Raw genomic sequence first — 20092 nt, 5'->3', positions numbered from 1 at the left:
TTTGTTGCCGGGATTCCAGATATATGTTCTTTGGTGCGTATCAAGAACGAAAAATATGAAGAATCATATCTTTATTTAGAGAAGGATCATGTTGCACTTATAAATGATTGATTGTTGGTTGCTTAACGTCCAGTGGCAAATATTTCATGCATATTCAGGACGAGAACAAGTTCACAATAAATACAATAGGTAGGATGTTGTAATAGAGGCCATCTAGGATGATGGTCTGGGAAATTTGGACTGCCACTGGAAAATGAGGGTATATTGGATAGGGACAGAAATTTTGCCTTGCAACAGGCCACCTACGGACCCCTCAAAGAGTTGTTGCAAGGGTTCTTAGCGTGCAAAGAGCGTGGCACTTTCTTTACACGAGGCATCGGATTTAACGTCCCCTTCTGACGGACGTGATTGCGAACTTGATACATCCCGCACAGCCAAACGGACGCCCCACTTCAGCAAGCGTTTTACTGCCGGTCGGGAGAAGACCAAGTGACCATATTTCTATACCCCAGTCACCCTTGGGGATTGCACTTATAAAAGAAGCTATGTCAGATGTTGAGAAACGTATGAAAAATATAGGATGTAAAGTTGTTTTCGCAACGATAGCAACAACGAGTTTCCAGAAATGGAATATTCAGGAAATTAATTGGAAAAACTGTTGGCCTGAAATATGAGTCTGATTACGAGAGAATGCAGGAGAGATTAAATTCAATTTTATATGCAGTGAATACATATATTGTACAGAGGAATTTAGGAAATGGTGTTGTAACTCCTTTCTTACACGCTTTTGTTCATAAAAGGTGTAAAAGTAAAATTCGTTATATTTATTCTATGTTAGTTGATGGAGTACATCCTACTCAGGCACTGAGTGCCTAATGGGCACGTCATATGGGAGTCACGATTGATAAAAATGAGCGGAATTTATGAATATTTTGTATGTTGAATTTGCCGACATATACACGCTACGATAATTCAGGGATGATTTTTTTTTTTTTTGGTGGGGGAATATGTCACCGTTGTATTTATGTGTATATTAAATGTTTGATTGGTTATTCATCAGTTCATTTATTTCATTCATTCATTCATTCATTCATATTCTGTTTCATCATACTCATTATGACGATTGACTGAGACTTACGACATTTCTAATATACGTCACTGCACAATTTCGTATACACGTCACTACACGCCTGAACGATTTAAATAGAATAAAATATTATTGCATGAGCGCGGGAAAATATATGTACGCCTTATTTATATATAGAGATTTAGTATTTCATTAACTGAATAGCCGCCTTTCATTGCTGACGCTTAAATGCTTAAGCAATATTTACAGGTTAGTTAATTTTGTTATTTGGAAAAATATTATTTAGTTTCTCGATAGAGTTTCATTCATTAAAAGTTATAGTGAAATATTATGATAGTTTTATCATAATCTGCAATACGGCTTTTCCGTACTTTTTACATAGTTTTATAGTAAAGATCAAAATTACTGAATTACAGCTAGAAATTGTGTTATTGGCGATATTAATTTATGGCGTAATTTTAAAGTGATTTGTCGAATTCATTAGTCCGTCAGTTCTTGTCTCATTGTAGTTTGTGGTTTTATATTTAGATTATGAATGGATGTAATTGTTTCCGAATTTGTTGAAATATTTGTATATGTTGAAATAAATGTATCTTTACAGTTAATAAAAGTGGTATCAAAGTCACTGTCTAGTTACAGCCATCACGATAATTTGGTATATGTCAGGTTCACAGTGACACTAAAAAAAAGAAGTTAAAACAAAAGTTTTCCAGAAAAATCAGTAATTTCAAACTGAAGAAAACAGCCATTTTCTTAACAGCCATTTAAGAAAATGGCCGTGGCCATCTTGAATTTTTGTTTTTTCCAATGGCCAGCAGTTATTTTTTAAAAAGTATTTAATAATGATGCTTTGTGGTAATTTTCATGCTTGTATCATCATTTGCACAATTCCCTCGATTTTGCTTGCTAATATTTTCCACTATTATAGTCGATCAAACATCTGTTCTTTGTGTGTAATTTTTTATTTATTGTGTCAGAAATTGACCAAAATGGTGAAGAAATAGAAAAGAACCTCTTACATGAAAAATATAAATTGACATCCGAGAGAGAATTTGCAATTCGTAAAGTAATCCCCCATTTTCAAACTGATGTTAATATTACAAACAATGGGGTCTGCAAGAAATGCTTTCGCCGTATTGAAAAGGTGAAGAGGCAACACGGCATGAGGCTGATAATATATAAACGTATTCGCAGTGTTCGTCTTACGTTTCCAACATTTCTTTGTCAAACAAAAGGCTTTTAAGATCCCCAGCAACACCAGATCCAAGTTAAAAAAAAACCAACTATTTCCCTAGTTTAAAGCCAGAAAATTTGTGAAAATACCGAACTTGTAACTTGCAACTTTAAATCAGACTCACAGTCAGAGTCTAGGTGGTGTTAGACCCCTGCAACCTACATGTACCAACTTGCCAGAAGCAACCATTGCATTGCCGCTTAAAGTAGCACAGAAAAGCACTAATATATGAACATTGGTATACTACTGTTACCTTTAATGGTAAGTTTACAATAATAAGATACACAAATATGGGGCTCAAGTTTGTACCTGTTGCTACTACAATGTAGTGCTTTTTAAAAAACACTGTTCTTTATTTCCTGCAATTAGTCCACTATTGGCAATAAGGGAGGCTTGGGAAATAAATGTTGCTTTTCAATTAGTCATTGAACCCCCAAGGGTGACTGGGGAATAGAAATATGGTAACTTGGTCTTTTTCCCCGACCGGCAGTAAAACGCTTGCCGAAGTGGGGCGTCCGTTTGGCTGTGCGGGATGTATCAAGTTCTCAGTAACGTCCGGTCAGATAGGGGACGTTAAATCCGATGCCACGCTCTTTTCACGTTAAGAACCCTTGCAACAACTCTTTGAGGGGTCAGTAGGTGGCCTGTTGCAAGGCAAAATTTCTGTTCCTTTCCAATATACCGTCATTTTCCAGTGGCAGTCCAAATTTCCCCAACCATCATCCCAGATGGCCTCTATTGTGACAAGACCTACCTGTTGTATTTATTGTGAACTTGTTCTCGTCCTGAATATGCATAAAATATTTGCCACTGGACATTAAGCAACCAACAATCAATCATTCAATCAATTAGTCATTGCAATATTTCTATGACTTAGTTCTTTCACTTTGGGGGCACTAATTGGAAAAAAGGCATTATTTCAAATGACATTTTTAGTGACACTGAGGTCCTTGACCACCACTGGAGAGATATAATTCATCAGTTAAAATATTACATATTTTTTCAAGTTGACCTTATGTACAATATGTGGGGTTTTTTTTTTGCAATTGTTTAAAGCCTTATGCTTCCCTACATGTATCATTCTATTAAATAACAACCAATCTATGTTTGCCTTGGACATAACCCCCAACCCCTGCTTTGGCAGGAGATGTAATGGTATCAAATGGAAATCAGGAAAAAAAACTTCTGTAGCGGAATAAGGAAATCATTGTTTGTAAATATTGAGACCCCTGGTATTTTAGCTATTTCCCGTTGCGAAAAACGAATGGATTTGATCGACTGGCTAGCAAAGGGAATTGATTTCGGACAAGTTCCATTCGGCGGAATTCCACATATTATATGAAAGTCTCCGAACAAGCATGGAAGGGAAACTAATCTGTACGCCATAGTTAAAGGTGGTACATATTGCGCCAGAGCGCCAAGCACTTTGTGTAATGAATCATTCGTCAGCAAGAACCGGATCCGTGGGATCAATGTATACTTCTGGAGTTATAACAACTACCACATCAAAAAAATGCAAGAAGACATGTTTTCGTGTCAGTAAATATTTTGCGATGATATACAGTATTATAATTACTTAAAGTTTTTCATATTTCGCTATGTGGTCCCACGCATAGATGCACTACGGGTTGAAGCAAGAGCCAGGGCAAATCCCAGTTATCTCCCCTGAACAACCAATCAATAATTATCTTGAGCATTTCGAAGCTGTGGTATCTCGTGTAAGATTTAATTCCGTTATGGTTCTTAAACCGCCTATCAAGGGGGCAACGGTTGGAATTCCGTGCAAGGGCGGTTGCCCCATTGTTTAAAATTATTTGAGGTAAATGTATTTATGTATTGTTTAACATGTGTATACATGTACTTTGAAAAAATAATTGTGAAAGCAGAATATGTCTTCAACTTATATTTCAGTGTGAGGATATAAACGGACATCCAGATGAGCAAAAGTCTCCGACGAGTTGGTATGCCATGCCGCTATGTGGTCCCACGCCTAGAAGCACTACGGGGTGAAGCCAGAGCCGGACCAAGAGCTTATCTCAGTTACCTCCCCAGAGCCGGATCCAGAACCAGTCCCAGTTAGCTCAGGAAGCATTTCCAAGCAGTTATCAATACTAATGTAGAATAAGTTTTAAAATATGAACCAATATATTTTTTTTTAAATCCATGTATGTCTATTAAACCAAAATATTGTTTATATTTTGTTATACTTATTTAACAGGGAATAATCAAATGAAGACTATGGAAAATTAAATGGAAACAATGAAGCTGACACTTGATTAAGTGGCAGCTGTCAATTTAAAACAAGAGGAAGAAGTTGGGGAGTCTCTGGAAGAAGTTCTTTCAGAAAAGATCAGCACAGCTACCATGATGCATGATCTTTAAACAAAACTTAAAGAAGATGGGGAGTTCCAAACGTTTATTTATTTACTGGCTGTTCTTGATTTTTTTGTCGCTCCCTGTATGCAAAAAAGTCAATCTAAAGTCATTTTTGGCGTCAGAAATATAAAATTTTAACAAAACGTGACCACGGCAGACAACGGTATTTCGATGAGGCTTGTTCTCCTCTTTCCAATGATATAAAATATAGCCGTGTGTTAATCCGTTAAGGCAAATCGATTAAATTTGTTGTTTGGGCACCCTACTGTAAAGTTTTATTATATTTTTGTAGAATTAACTGCCATGACACAAACCCTCTTGTTAACGAAGCTTGTGCAGTAACTAATTCTATGTCTGAAGTTGGTATACTTTTGTCAAGCATATTTTAAAGAATTTAATATTAATGGAAAATATGTTGATTTTGAAAAAGCTTTTAAACTGATAAAAAATTCACTGAAATTTTACCCATATTGTGATGGAAGAGTATAATATATAATTTAGTGCTCGCCTACATAAAATGGTGGTTACCGATTTGATATAGAAGATTATGGTGCCAAGACCGATGAAAAGGTTAACCAGACGACACTGACACAGTAATTTGGAAATTGTTATAGATTCGGTTTTACACAATATATGTGAAACAGTTCAACAATGGAGTCGAAATGTCTGATTTTAAAACAATAAATGAGGACCATTTGTTATATATTTTCACACAACTGCCTTACGTTCTAAGATTGGGATATGCACAAAGAACAAGCCTGTTACTGCTCATAAAGTCCTAATTTGAAACATTTGATTTCAAATCATAGTTTTGTTTGACTCAAAAAAAAAAAAAAAAAAAAAAATGCTGATTAGACTTTGTTCAGACATGTTTGGCTTTTTTACTTATAGGGGAAAGAACATAAACCGGAGAATTTGCACCTGCAAGTATTGGAATAAAATTTGATCTACATAATTTAATTGTCAAGTACGTTCAACTATGTTATTTTGTACCAAATTACAGAGAAAAAGAAGTGAAAGTATTTTTATAACATGGCCGACACAAAATGAGGTTCCGGGTAGATTTTTCAGAAAAACTAAAAGCAATATGCAACTTATGTGGGTAAAGGAGATTTCCCTAAAATCACAACAACGAAGTTAAAAGGAAATCACACTATTTATACTACTAAAAATAACTCATTGAAATTGAAATTTTGTTTGTAGACAGATCATTTTAGGCGGAAAAAAATTTTGGGTCACCAATGTTGTTTTCGAGATATGACGTCATCAAAAAGTAAAGAATTGCGTTATACCGACATATCGCTCTAAAATGCTTAAAGAAGGCAAAATTATTGAAAAACGATGTTTAACTGGTTTAAATAAAATAGTCAATTGTAACTTTTACCTTAAACACATTTCTTGGTGTTAGCCAAAATGATGCCTCCAGCTCATTTGTAAAATGTAGCGACTATCAGAAGGTTGATCTGATCAGAAAAAACTGTATTCCATGACAAGGACTAGTCAAAATGAGGAGCCTCCTAAAACACCAAAAAGTTTAAGAGACATGTATTTCAAGAACTTTCTCTTATATGTCAACAAACTAATTCTGAGATTTGTCCTGTGTGATTTTTTTTCTTGCGACTTTTGTTTGTTTACCCCATGTACGAGCAACGTCAACATTGTTTACCTGTGTGATCTAACTAGATGAAATCTATGATGTTCATCGATTCATATTTGTTATTCTAAATCATTAATGCTTCTGTGGGTAAAGGAGATTTTGACACAATGTTTATGATATAATATCGGTGCTGTTGTAATTTACAGCCGGCTTACTTTGAAGAGCAATTTGTATTAATTGAGTGATGTGCATGTACTAGCAACGACTATATTTTATTTTACATGCGAGTGTAAATAAATTTGTCGTTGCTTGTAAGTAAGTGATTTATCGAGCTGGCAGAATCCAGATAGTGCAAAGTATTGGAGGAGGTTGGGTCTCCGTTCATCGACAAACTCAGATGTTATATTAAAGACATTGCTAGTGGAATTCTATTTGATGAATTATTTCAGAGTAATAACAACTTGCTACAATTAATTATTGACTGTTCGAAGTTTCATTTCTTAACAAATCAACAACACGTTCACATTGAGAAAATCAGTGCTGGACTATGCTTTAGCCTACATCAAAAGCGTTCATCAATGTTAGAATAGTGAACAAAATGCCTGTGACATGGGAATATAAATGATAATTAGAAACGAGAACTGTAACTGTGTAGATAAATTGTTGGTGGGATATGTACAGTGTACAAAGTATTGGTTCAATATATTTTTAACTAACCGATTTTATCAGTGCACCGTTGTTATTGTGACCGTGTATGTATATACAATATGAAGTGACAATTCATGGATTTTAAATAGTTTAATTCACACTGACAAAGGACAACAATGACAGTGGTTCATCTGACAGAGTTGGCAAATACAGGATAGGTAAAGGTAAAGATATCTTAAAAATGTTATGGATTTATATATGATTCAATTGGCTCGAAAAATCTTTCAAGCTTTGTCAAGTATGTCTAGTTCAATGGCTATGTCTTGATTATGTCCCATACGGGATTCTATGGATATATATTACAATATAGTCAACAGACTAGCAACGACTAACTTTTTACATAAACAGTTAAAACAAATTAGTCGTTGCTAGTAAATACACATCATTCCACAGTGTTCCAGCTTGAATTTGAGGGCAGAAGGGTGCTAGTAAAAAAAAGGGCACTTTAGTGCGGTTTTTTATTTTTTTTTTGTAAAAAAGATTGTATGATTATTGAGTGTTTTTTTTCCTTTTTTTTGTGTACTGGTATTTTTTAGGGTACCATGAAAGTATTTTCAGTGTATTTTTACTTCTTTTTTTGTATGGCATGGTTTCTTATTGACAACTGTTTTCATTTTAGTACTAGTATTTTTTTTAGGGTACCATGAAAGTATTTTCAGTGTATTTTTACTTCTTTTTTTGTATGGCATGGTTTCTTATTGACAACTGTTTTCATTTCAATACTGGTTTTGAAATCACTTCCAAGCAAGACATCAGCATGTAGATCTTTTTTAGTAATAAACATAGAAGATGTACCTTTTTTCTTTGTTGTTATTTATTTCATTCTCAATAAAATTTTAAAAACATAATGTTTTACAATATTTTATTATCAAGAATACATATGATCAAGTAAAAAAAACTTAACAATTTCATTAAAAAAAATCACAGAAAACTGGCACTAAGGTCTTAAAATGCAATACTGAGTCAGAGATGAATAATATAAGAAACAGTGGTAAATGAAAGCACTAAAAATCATACAAACAAAGAAGTATCTTTAAAAAGCACTAAAAACATACAAGCAAAGCAGTATCTTAAAAAACACTATTGACACAAGACAAGAGGTTTCAAATATTGAGTTTTAAAGCATAGAGCACAATCAAATTATTAATAAATTAATTCAAAGCAATGTACTAACATCAAACAAATTACATGAGACTACTAAACATTGTATAGAGTCAATAAATTACACAATAAAGTCAATGAATTGCACTAGAGTCTAGAGTCACTGTGTAAACTGAAGCAGTCTTCTGTCTTTTTTCTGAAAGAACTGGTTTGTGACTTTGTCAAGTAGTGTATCAAACAAGATGCTGTTGCAGTTGAGCTTGATGTTCAGTAGGCGGTTGAGTGTTGTTGTCTTAAGGTTGCTGCGGTGACTAGTCTTGATGATTTTCACCTGGGAAAACACCCTCTCTACTTCAGCAGTACTCAATGGAAGTGTGGCTGTTATGGCATACAGTTGATGAACTAGTGGGTACATTTCTTGAAGACCACAGTCTGAGGTGTGCAGTAGTTTCAGTAGCTGAGTAACAGAACGTTCTTGGGTGGACATGCTGTCAACTAGTTGCAGAAAGTCTTGCCACTGTGTTTGAAGATCTTCTGGTTGCATGGAGAAGTGGTCTGCCAGTGTGTACAACTCAGTAAACCCATAGAGAGAGGGAAGAGTGTCTGTACCATTCAAGTCGATGATAGATAACTGATCTATGATGTCACTATCTGTAAATCTAGCAGTGACATTGTCGATGAGTTGGTCCAAGAAAGGAGTGCGTACTTTTGTGTTGAAGTCGGCTTTTGGTTCTGTTGTAATGTTGATGCTTGCAGCTATCTGTTGTTCTTTGAGTAGCCAGGGACCATCTTGGGTTTTCCTTATCTGCAGTGTTTTGAGAGTCTTGTCCATTGTTGATTTGATCATACCAGGATTGACATCTCTACGCTGGAATAGTAGTGATACTGTACATAGGTGAGGCAGTGTGTCAGCCAGAAGTAAAAGGCAACGAAGAGTAGTAGGGTCTTTCAGGCTTTTGAGTATACCGTTACCAACTGGATCTGAACTGATGTTAGAAGTTTCTAAGTCTACAACAATAGCTTGGTAAGATCGTACAATAGATGCAACTGCTTGGTTGTGTGAGAGCCACCTGTGATGCTTGGCCTGCTTTATGGTCAATGGTGCCTGGTTGAATGCAATCTGGACGGCTTTAAGGCTGGCTGAGTGGTTACAACTGTATTTGTAGTACTTGTAGAGTTTCTCAACTGTGTCATCTACCTTTTTCATCACAGGTACGGAATTGAAGCTATCTCTGGTGGCTAGGGCAAGTCTGTGGTCTCGGCAATGTATAGTGATAAAAGATGGATTGATGTCTTTTAATCTTGTAGCTACACCGGTCTTCTTGCCAAGAAATACAGCTGCGCCATCTGAGGCAAAACCAGTCATATCTTGGAGATTGAGTTGATGATTGGTCAATTCTGAAGTAATTGTTCTTGTCAGGGTCTCAGCTGTTGCATTTTGTAGCTCTACGTCTGTTACAAATGAATTCTGAATTTCACCAGCTGGGTTGATGTACCTTGCACAGATTGCGAGATGCTTAATGGTCCTGTTGTCTGACACTTCGTCTACCATAACAGAGTAGGATGGACTTTTCTGCATATCAGATATTACTGTTGATGTTACTTCCTTACTTAGGATGTCGAGTAGCTCCTGAACTATGTCCCAACTAGTGTAGGATGCACACTTTGCAAGTCTGAGATTGCCTAAGTTGGTTGCACCAAGCTCTATACAAAGGTCTATAAATGATGAAAACATGTCCAGTGGCAAGTTATGAGATATCAAAAAGTACAAAACCTTCAGTGCATCTCGGATGGACTTCTGTGCAGTTGTTGAAATCTTTGCTGTCATGTCAGAGACGGTGTGGTTGACCTCTTGTTTAAGTGAATCTTTGTGTTGATCGCTATCTTGGTGTTCTTTAATTTTGTCTCTACGTAAGCAGCGGTATCCATTATCTACCAAGGTCTTGCTACCGTTGTACCCATAGGTGCGATGCTTCTTGCAAAGTTTGCAGTACATGACATCTGTCATGTCACCACTAGAGTTTGGTTCTTTAACTACTAGCAACCAAGTAAATGCAGTAAGCCAAGCTGTGTCAAAGCCAGTCTTGTGTTTGCTGTTGTTTGGTTTTGAGGGTGTAATTGGTTGGGTAACTTCATCCTGATTTGAAGTTGGAGTAGGAGTTTCCACAACAGTAGTCTCGTCAGTACTGAAAAATTAAAAAGAGAAATTTATTAATTGGAAAAAAAATATGTCTAATTTTATAGAAACATACTTGGGAAAATAAAATAAACTTCCATTTACGGTTCTTATTCCTTTAACCAAAACGTACTTTCATAACTAAAAATTAATGAATCATTTAATTAATTTAAATCTTTCATTTCATTTAGAAGGAATAGAATATCATACATTATCCAAAACTTTTTATTTTTCGATCAAATACTGATAAATTCGTAACGCTGATCATTATTCTTTTATTACTATTTTCGGCTCACATACCGATTAAATCGTATACTAAATAGCATGCTTGAAAACATTAACAAGTTATAGTTCGCACTCTTCGTATTCATATTAAAATTTTCTTGTAACATTTCTTCATTCAATTTATTTTCGAACATTTTAATTGATCTCGATATCCGGAAACTTTTTTAAATTTATTTTGAACATCGCAAACCGGACATTTATTTACCCGCGATAAACATAAAACGTATCGTGATGGTCAGGGAATAACAATTTTATTTAAAATATGTACCGAGTAGAATCTTTATTGAAGAAAGAAGTGATGGAACAATTCTGTTTAGCAACTTTCTGATTTACATTCTGCTGTTGTGCCAATCGTCTTTTCTGCGAAGGCATCTTTAATGCGTAATTTTAATAATATGATCACAAGTTCCCAAACTGTACATTTTAAAGTTAACATATCGGCTGTGACACTTATCTTGAGTATGAGTAGTCGGCACAGATTTCTTTGAAGAAAATGCTAATCACGACAAGCGTGGCCAAGCTAACCTTTTATTTAATCCGGTGAAAATCAATAAATATTCAATGATTTACAATCAACTGTCCTGTGTCTCATAATGATATGATTACCTGTAATTACCTTTATGTTACATCATTTCATCGACAGTGGTAAAATTGCCGACGGCTACATGTCAGGGGTATTGTAAATTGATTTACTGGTTAAAAGGAGATAATTTATTTCGAACGGAAATGTCGATATCGTAAAAATATGCATTTTTAATTATTTTTTGTAACAATTTGGGCAGAAGGGCGCATTTGAACATTGGCAGGGCAGAAGGGCGGCGGTAAGGGCATCAAGGGCGGGCCGCCCTTCCATTTAGGGCAGGCGGGAACACTGTAATCCACATGGTCAATATAAAGACAAGTTGCTTTCTTTAAAAAAGAAATGCAATCGTAAACCCAAATGCTTGTTTGGTATTAAATATTAGATACTTGCTTACTTAAGATGTATTGTTTTATATAATTATTGTGGTATAAGAATTAAAAACTGACATTGATTGTTTACTTAATGAAATTACAATTCAATGTGGGTTGATTTATTTTCGTCAAAGCTGTGATCACACATTCACTATTTTTACTGCCGTCCTTGACAGGACCATTCCCAATTAAAATTTGTCAAAAGTCTGATCAAGATCCTGTGAATCGTGGAAGGAAATTCAAACTTTAATTAATTAATCACGACAACAATCAGATATTGTTCAGGAAGCGTCGATATTCAACCGTTCCCAAGAGAATTTTTTCACGATAATCCCGTTCTCAATCCGCTTCTAATCCGATTTGTATCTTTCGCAAAGTAATATTCGTCCGAATTGGTCACAACTGCATCCCGATTCTACCGAATGTAATCCGACAGAGATCAGAAAGTGACCAGACAGTGAACCGACGCTGACAGAAGTTCTCCGTTCGAAAACTGTCGACATACTCGGGATGATCAGGTACTGTCGGAACGGAATTCTATCACGATCCTCTCTATCTCATTGCAAACGTCTTTGTCTGGTCTCAGTCGCATTGTATTCTGTAATTGTCGGGACTTTGAGGTGGGTATCATTGGCGAATTTCGTATTAATAACAGGACTGTTCCGGAACGATTTCGGCAAAGACTGTTTGAAATCGACTAGATCTGGATGCAATCTGGACTCAATCGGCAGCAAAACATCAATGAAAAATTTCTCCAGATCATTCCCGTTCCACAGGACACCGTCCAGAAAACACAGAACAATGTTAGAATTTTTATCCGATACAGCAGAATCTGCCACGACATAGTCACGCTTGTCATCCGGCTAGACAAAGTCGGCTGAGTTTCCCCGAATGTTACGGGACGTACCTAAATGTCGGAGTGCTTCGCCGAACTATCAAGACCATTCCCGACCCGTAGCCTATCTGTTACGAATTTAAACGACTGCGTTCAGACAATGATAGGACATTCCAGATAATTGAGGATAGTAATCCGACTTTTTCACTTTTCGTGTCTTATTGCTGTCTGATCTCAAACGGGAGCAATAATCGGCAATGTGTGATCCCCGCATTAAGGAATCATTGCCCACGACCAAGGAATATTTGTTTCTTCTCTCTCCCGAAAGACAATATGCTGAGTCAACCACTGGATGTTCCATTTTAAGGTGCTGGTTTTTTATAAGAGTTATTTTTTTAGGCTAAAGTTCAATTACAAATGTGAAGAAATGTAATTAATTGATGATTACTTGTGTTCAAGAAATGCAGTACGTGAACCTGTAAATAGCTGTGGTGTTGTTTTTTTTTTATAAAATTTGATATGTTCATGGTTATTTGAACAATGGCTTGATATTGATCATTATTAATATTTTTACACTTGCTCTGCAAGATTTTTGTGATGCTTAGGGTAGTAAGCATTGGCAATTTTAAGTTGTGTGCTTTCTGCTCTTAAAAGTTTAAGATGGCAAAACGCTTTTGTTAAAAACAAAAACTTATTAAAAATTTTAACTCGCTTTGAAGATATTTTCTGAATGTTCCAAGTAAGAAGCATGTTGTTTGGTGGTTGTCTTTTTTTGGTGCAGTTCATATTTGCTTTTTGTTTCTGGTTTGAGGTTAGCAGTTACATGTATAGTATACATGTAACTGCTAACTTTGACTACACTGTGTCTAACACTTCATGGAGAGTTGTCTAATGGTTTTTCCTGCCATATTTAAAAAGATATTCCTTCTGACATTTGACTTATTCATTAGAATAATCTATATAATAATACATGTATATATTGAAATTGAACTGAAGTTGCCTTGTTAATTTTTCTATATTGACCCATCTTTTTCTCTCTTGCTGGATAGTTTTATACTGTTCATTTGGGGGTACTGTGTAGCCTACACTGATCAGTGAGATGGCTCAAAATCCCCTTGCACTATTTTACATTGTCGTACTTAATATATATTAAAACCGAAAATTCATCATCTGATCGTCTTCAAGAAATAATAATTATTTATTTTTATTTTTACGAACATTTTGAAGAGCCTTTAAAATTACAATAGGAACATATAGTTAGATAATCTGTTCCCTGACCATATATGATAGAAATTATTATTGGTTATCTCTGTCTACATCTATCATCACTCGGTGTCTATAAAAACATTTGATATCTTAACGTCGATCCTATTAAGTCTGCTAAAATTGCATGCATGATTTATCTTAAGGTTATCAATCGTTATTAAAGCGGCACATTTAATTTGTTATGACATTGCTTGTTTACATGAAATCTTATCTCATGAATTAAGACAGCTGGTAACCAGGTTTCAACGTTTGACTCTAATTAAAATAATTATTACGGATATATGTAAGGTAAATATTAGCAGCTTGCAATTGCGTGCAAAAGAAGTATTCAAATGCTCATTAACATAGCTTGTGTCATGATAAATTTTGCATCTCTATAGCAACTCATGATGCTAATGCTTATTCAACAGGTCAATTGATAAGCTATTGCGCATGTATATGAAAGGTGGCGATAGAAAGGACAGATGTATTCCGAATAACATCCGGTGTTCCGAAAGACTACATATATCGTCCAATATACACGTAGCCTATCAAAGTTACCCTGTCATAATTTTAACGATAACGATATCAGGTTAAATAGTTTCAATATTATATACATGGCGTCGCTAGTATACCTCAATTTATAACATTGCCTATAAATTGACAATACATAGTACAATTCCAACATCTTCTCACTGGACAGTATTGAACCAACGACAGAAATGTGGGCGGATCGCGAGATGGTGGTACTGTTGCATCACTCATTCTTTAATATTAATATTAATTATAACAAAAATTCTTTAAGTCATTACCCTTAAAGTAATTATTCAGTATTATTATATACATATTAAGATACGCTTAAGTTTGACTGTCCCTCTGGTATTTTCCGTCCCTCTTTTGTGTATGTTTGATTTTATTTTTGTTTATATTATTTGTTTCAAACTTATTGTTTAAAGTTTACATAACAATAAATATTTGAATTGAACTTATATAACACACAGTCAATATCATGTATTTACTTTTATGGTCGAAGCACAAATCTAAAAATCTTCTGATCACCTACAGTATAATTGATTGTTGGTTGCTTAACGTCCAGTGGCAAATATTTCATGCATGTTCAGGATGATAAAACTTAAACAATAAATACAATAGGCAGATCTTGTAATGATGGAGGCCAACCGGGTGTTGGTCGGTGGAACTTTGACTACCCCTGGAAAATGAAAATGAAAATAAACCCCACATGTATATTTTTTTCATCTTAACAAACAAATAACTTTGATTAATATCAATCTTTAATTATTTTACCTCTTTCAAGTTCGGCATACATGCAAACATGTTTTAAAAACCTTTTGGTGTTTTTAATTCTTTTCTATCGAATTTGTGGTCAGAACTTTAACAAAATTTAGATCATCTTCTCTTACTCTGTATGGAGGAGGTGGTGGATGTAATTTGAATACATTTAAAACTTTGAAGGCTACCATTTTGAAGCTAAACGAGGTAAATAACTCACTCCTACTGACAGTATTTTCCTAACATCCCGTCCCTTCATCACTGGAAACAGGATAATTAGAGCTTTGCTCAGAATTATAAGAAGTTCCAGAAGTTTCTTCTTCCCTGGCAGCTTTGTTTCTAAAGGTGTGTTCTCCGTTTATTGTATCAGGTGTTTCCTGGGGTGCACCAATGCTACCACTTTCATATAGATCTTTAGAATCTCTGCCTACAATTGAAGTAACCCCATGTTCCCCATTTAAACTACTTCCAAAAAAATTAATAATACAACCTTCCTCGTTAGCAACAGAACTACTTGTAGGTGCGACCCTACAACAAGTAGTATTAAATATAGTATTTTTCATGTTTTAAAAAAGGCGGTGAAAAAGTAATTTCAGCTGATTTCATTCAATTTAACCGTACCATGTGAACAGTTTAAAATTGTTTTGATACACAATTTTGAAACGATGACAAAACCTTGCACGATTCCTTTCCACTTTTTTCTACAACAAGGTATATCATGAACATCTGATTGTTGTCTAAATTATTGTATGGTAACCAAATGGAAGTGGTTAAATTGTTTTGTGCTATAATTTTTGGGGAAAGACGGCTTCAAGCCGTCAATCCCCTATGGGGTTGACCAGAGTGACATTCCCTCACATCATTCATTTTGTTTTTCATAGTGTGGAAAACCCCCCAACAAATCCTACTGAAATGGATGATAGGGAGACACACAAATGAATAATTTGACTTTAAACACTTTTTTTTACACATTTCCCTTTTGTTTCTCGCGAAATTATCGTATTTTGAGCTCTCCTTTACACTATTTACGTTTCTTTTACAATCCGGAAAATCGGTATGACGAGATATTCTAAATATATCCAACCTACATTGTATTTTATAGTGACGTCATTGTTGGAATGCTACACTTTGGGCCGAGTTCGGATGGGACTCTTTTGGAACTCTCGGGTCGGGTCCATGCCATCATACTTCTCTAAATTGTGATGCGCGCGCAACTTTCCATATGAACGCATTTTTCGATCTCGAGTAACTCTTTAACATGGCCGACAATACACTTGTTTTGTTTACTTTTATGAATGATTTTATTGTTGATGATTCTGAAAATAATATTGTTGTAGCGCACAATAAAAATTCATTGCAAATGTTTATTATGTCTCTTTACAACACAGAACGGAGAACACTGCCCAAAATACAAGGATATGTCGAAAACATTATTCCACAATTTTTAGAGGAAGATTTCGCCACTCATTACCGCATTGGTTGCGAAGTATTTAATGAAATTTTAATACGCATTACCCCTGATCTGATGAGAACTCATGGTGGCGGTGTTGAGCAAACAGCGCCAACTAAGCAGCTATTAGTTTTTTTGTGCTATTTGGCGAACCAGGAGTCAATGAGAGAAGTTGGGCATTACTTTGGTTTAGCAAAATCAAGTGTTCATTTGATTTTGCGAAGAGTATCAGCAACAATAAATAATGTTATGGGGCATGTTAGTATTTTTTTTTCACATAACTGCATAAAGCAAAGCTTCTTTTTTTTTTGGGGGGGGGGGGGTGTTTAAACCGGGCGTGAGGACTTTTTTTGGGTCAGAAATAGTTTTTCGAAATGAAAACCAACATCATATTTTATTGTCTTTTTCTGGTGTTTATTTCCACCGTCAAAAACTTTTCCCCGCATATGACATGTATGAATATGATTTTTCTTCTTCACCGAAGCCCCCTCCTTGCTCGAGTCGAGCTGTCATGCTTTAATATTTTTACGTTATTAAATTGAAAAGAAATAGGACGGACTTTGAATGCAACCATGTAAAACATACAAAAAATGCGACAGTTTATTCACAGATGTTTTTCTTTTAAATGAAATATGACGAATAAATCGAATCCACTTAGCTTTAAAAATATTTGTCAGTTAAAAAAATGCACAATGTTAATGCTACTGCGTTTTTTTAACGACCTTGCCTGGCTATAAAGCCCTTTAAAATTCACGTTCGTAATTTTAACATTGGTCATATCTTAAAAGCGTCGTAATGCATGGTTCCCCGCAACTCAATTTTTCTTCTATTTTCACTGTTGTCTTTGTTTTCAGCGTAACTATTAGAATACACATAAATTGCATATTTTTCTGATAATTTCAGCTTATTGACTGAATGCAAATTAAAAAAAAAAAAAACGGAGTGAAATACAGAAGTTTTATTATATAATTACTTTCAAAAATTCTTCTATTCATGTTATCAATGGATCATAAAAAAAAGATAGAAAGTTCATTACAAGTAAAATATGAAAAACGGGGGGGGGGGGGGGGGGGGGCATTTTTTTTCTGGATACTATCTATTGAACATAAACTAGCTCCTGTCTAATTTTTGTAAAAAAATCAGTATAGTTTCTTAAAATTTTTAAAACATTTTAGCGAAACCGACGGAATGGATCGATAATCGCACCACGACGAAAAGGGATATCAAGAAACAAAAGTGGGAACTGTTTACTTGGTGTACTAAATAAATGATGTTTAACATGTATTATCAGTAAAAACAGTCTAATATAGAACAGTTGCTCAGGTGTAGCCTTTAAAAAACTTTTGACACTTAAACAAATGTTACAATATGATATCATCCAAGCTGAAAGTCAACCAAAATTAATGGCTAATACAATAGCATATATCTTTATTTCAGCTGATATCATGGCCAGATCACCAAGAACAGCAAGACATAGCTGTCCAGTTCCAGCTACAATCACAATTACCAGGTGTTATAGGTGCTCTTGGCGGCACTCACATCAGGATTTCTGGTGCGATAGGTGGTGATGTAGACTACATTAACAGAAAAGGGTTTCCTTCAGTACAGTTACAAGTTAGTAAACACAAAATGTACATAAAAATCGAATGGACTTAATGCAAACGGACAAAACCCGCCACATATTTATACATTACTGTATTGAAGCATATCTTAAACTTTGATTGATATTCTCTGTTCCACATTTACTATGAAGCCTTCTATAATGAGAAAAACTTATACTATATATGCATGTTTGTCATTTGAACGAAGTATGTTTCTGTTCATATTATGATACATATCTTGACTGCATCATGTGCACGTAATACCTCTTGAATACTTGATCAGACCATACCACTTGGTAATATAAAGATAGCATGTTGTGGTCGTTTGTTGGTGTAGTTCATAGGTGATTTTCGCTTCTCGTATTACCGTTAGTTTTCCCGTTTGAAATGTTTTACACTGGTATTTTTGTGGGTCTTTTATATCATGATTACTTTTACTCCACTCTGTGTCTTAGGATGTAAAGTTGTGTCATTGGCACAGCTATCACATCTCCCTATTTATATTCAATCCTTTTTTTATCATCAAGAGTTATTTTTATACAATCTTACAATAAAACATTTTTTCTCTACATTTTTCAGATAGTTTCAGACAACAGAATGATGATTCGACATGCCTTCACAGGTTGACCAGGATCAACACATGATGCTCGGGTTCTGAGAAATTCTTCCTTGTATAATCTCGGAGAAAACAGTAATAAGATAGCCCAAGATATGTATTTATTAGCAGACAGTGCATATCCATTACGTGAATGGATCATTACACCATTTCGAGACAATGGACGCTTAAATCAAGGTCAGCGAAGATTTAACAGAGCGCTTTCGTCTGCTAGACAGATTGTTGAAAGATGTATTGGTCTCCTGAAGGGAAGATTTCGGAGACTTCGGGAAATCTCCTTACACTTACTGTTAGACATTATTCAGAATATTATTTCTGCATGCATTCTGCATAATCTGTGTGTTGCTAAAAATGACAACATCGAACGCTTTATGGAAGAACCAGATGATGACCCAAACCGTTATGCAAATATCTTCAATATTGCTCAAACCGGACTAGTACGCCGCCAACAGCTGATGAACAATCTTCCTTAAGCAAATTTTGCAACAAAAATACACACATTTTCCAGTATTTTTTGTATTTCCCCAACTGATTTTTACTAGATGTACATTACTTTGTGATGGCTTTGTATAGCTTTTTTCATACAGTGATGTTTTGTGTATAGTTTCATGGAAATCAGTCCAATTGTTTGAGAGGTTATGAAAATACAATTTATTAATAGAAAATTTGAGTCCAATATTATTCCTTTCACTGTATTGATCAGCATGCATATCTTGATGTACTTTTATCTGTGTAAAGTTTCATTAAAATCAATGCAGTGGTTTATGAAAAGTCTGGTTTATTAAACTGACACACAGACAGACCAGTAGACAATGATTTGTATTTGCTTGTACAATTGGGCTAATGTCATCAAAATTTTGAAGGTCTATGAGTGCGTGTATACAACTCAAGTTTTATTGTTGTTTTCAGTATCAGTTTATAGATATAGGAAGATGTGGTGTGTGTGCCAATGAGACAACTCTCCATCCAAATAACAATTTAAAAAGTAAACCATTATAGGTTAAAGTACGGCCTTCAACACGGAGCCTTGTCTCATAAATGACACAGGAAATGCTTCCCATAATTTGTAAATTAATTAGGCCATTACTTTTCTTGTTTGAATTATTTTACATTTGTCATCTCTGGACCTTTTATAGCTGACTATGCTGTATGGCCTTTCTCATTGTTAAAGGCTGTATGTTGACCGATAGTTATTAATTTCTGTGTCATTTGGACTCTTGTGAAGAGTTGTCTCTTTGGAAATTACACCATATTTTTCTGAGTTTAGGCAAAGTGATGTAAGGAGTGAGGCGGAGGCGAAGGTAAAAGAAGAGATACCCGAGACAATACAACAAACTGACTTCTATCACGTGAGAAATTACCTTCTGTTCAGTTACAGGCAAACGCACAAAGGCCTGGAGCTATCAGAAATGTAACAGCAATCCATGTTAAGGGCCCATACAGACAACAAGGGAGCAGTTTTGATGGTTAGTAAAAGTATGACTATTGCTATAATCAGTTAGAAAAACAGTTGTGTAAGTAAAGATTAAAAGCACCG

The 20092-nt window shown here is 35.1% G+C and overlaps 2 protein-coding genes and 1 pseudogene across 2 annotated transcripts in view; 2 read left to right on the top strand and 1 right to left on the bottom strand.

Annotated features, from left to right (window-relative positions):
* The first annotated feature begins 6496 nt into the window (after positions 1 to 6496).
* LOC139486347 (uncharacterized) overlaps positions 6497 to 20092 on the top strand; it is a 55167-nt gene continuing 41571 nt past the window's right edge. The window contains exon 1 of the mRNA XM_071271218.1: positions 6497 to 7166. The gene's annotated coding sequence lies outside the window, so the exon portion shown is untranslated. The remainder of the gene's footprint in view (positions 7167 to 20092) is intronic.
* LOC139484395 (zinc finger protein 862-like) lies at positions 8264 to 15079 on the bottom strand. Its single transcript, XM_071268130.1, has 3 exons — positions 15020 to 15079; positions 10833 to 10936; positions 8264 to 10289 (listed from the first exon to the last, which is right to left on the bottom strand). Exons 1-3 carry the CDS (start codon positions 15077 to 15079, stop codon positions 8264 to 8266), a joined length of 2190 nt encoding a protein of 729 aa, XP_071124231.1.
* LOC139486350 (putative nuclease HARBI1) lies at positions 13160 to 19299 on the top strand (annotated as a pseudogene).

This window comes from Mytilus edulis, chromosome 8 (genome assembly GCF_963676685.1).
Source record: "Mytilus edulis chromosome 8, xbMytEdul2.2, whole genome shotgun sequence".
In the NCBI taxonomy this organism is placed as follows: Eukaryota; Metazoa; Mollusca; class Bivalvia; order Mytilida; family Mytilidae; genus Mytilus; species Mytilus edulis.
Note: the sequence above shows the minus strand (reverse complement) of the source record. Positions and strands in the feature narration are given on the sequence as shown.

Excerpts from the sequence above, each read along its gene's own strand:
- LOC139484395 (XM_071268130.1), bottom strand. The coding sequence starts at position 15,079 with ATGGTAGCCTTCAAAGTTTTAAATGTATTCAAATTACATCCACCACCT. Across the intron at positions 10,937-15,019 it reads CACCACCTCCTCCATACAGA|ATGCCTTCGCAGAAAAGACG; the intron begins GTAAGAGAAGAT and ends TACGCATTAAAG. Across the intron at positions 10,290-10,832 it reads TTCAATAAAGATTCTACTCG|TACTGACGAGACTACTGTTG; the intron begins GTACATATTTTA and ends TTAATTTTTCAG.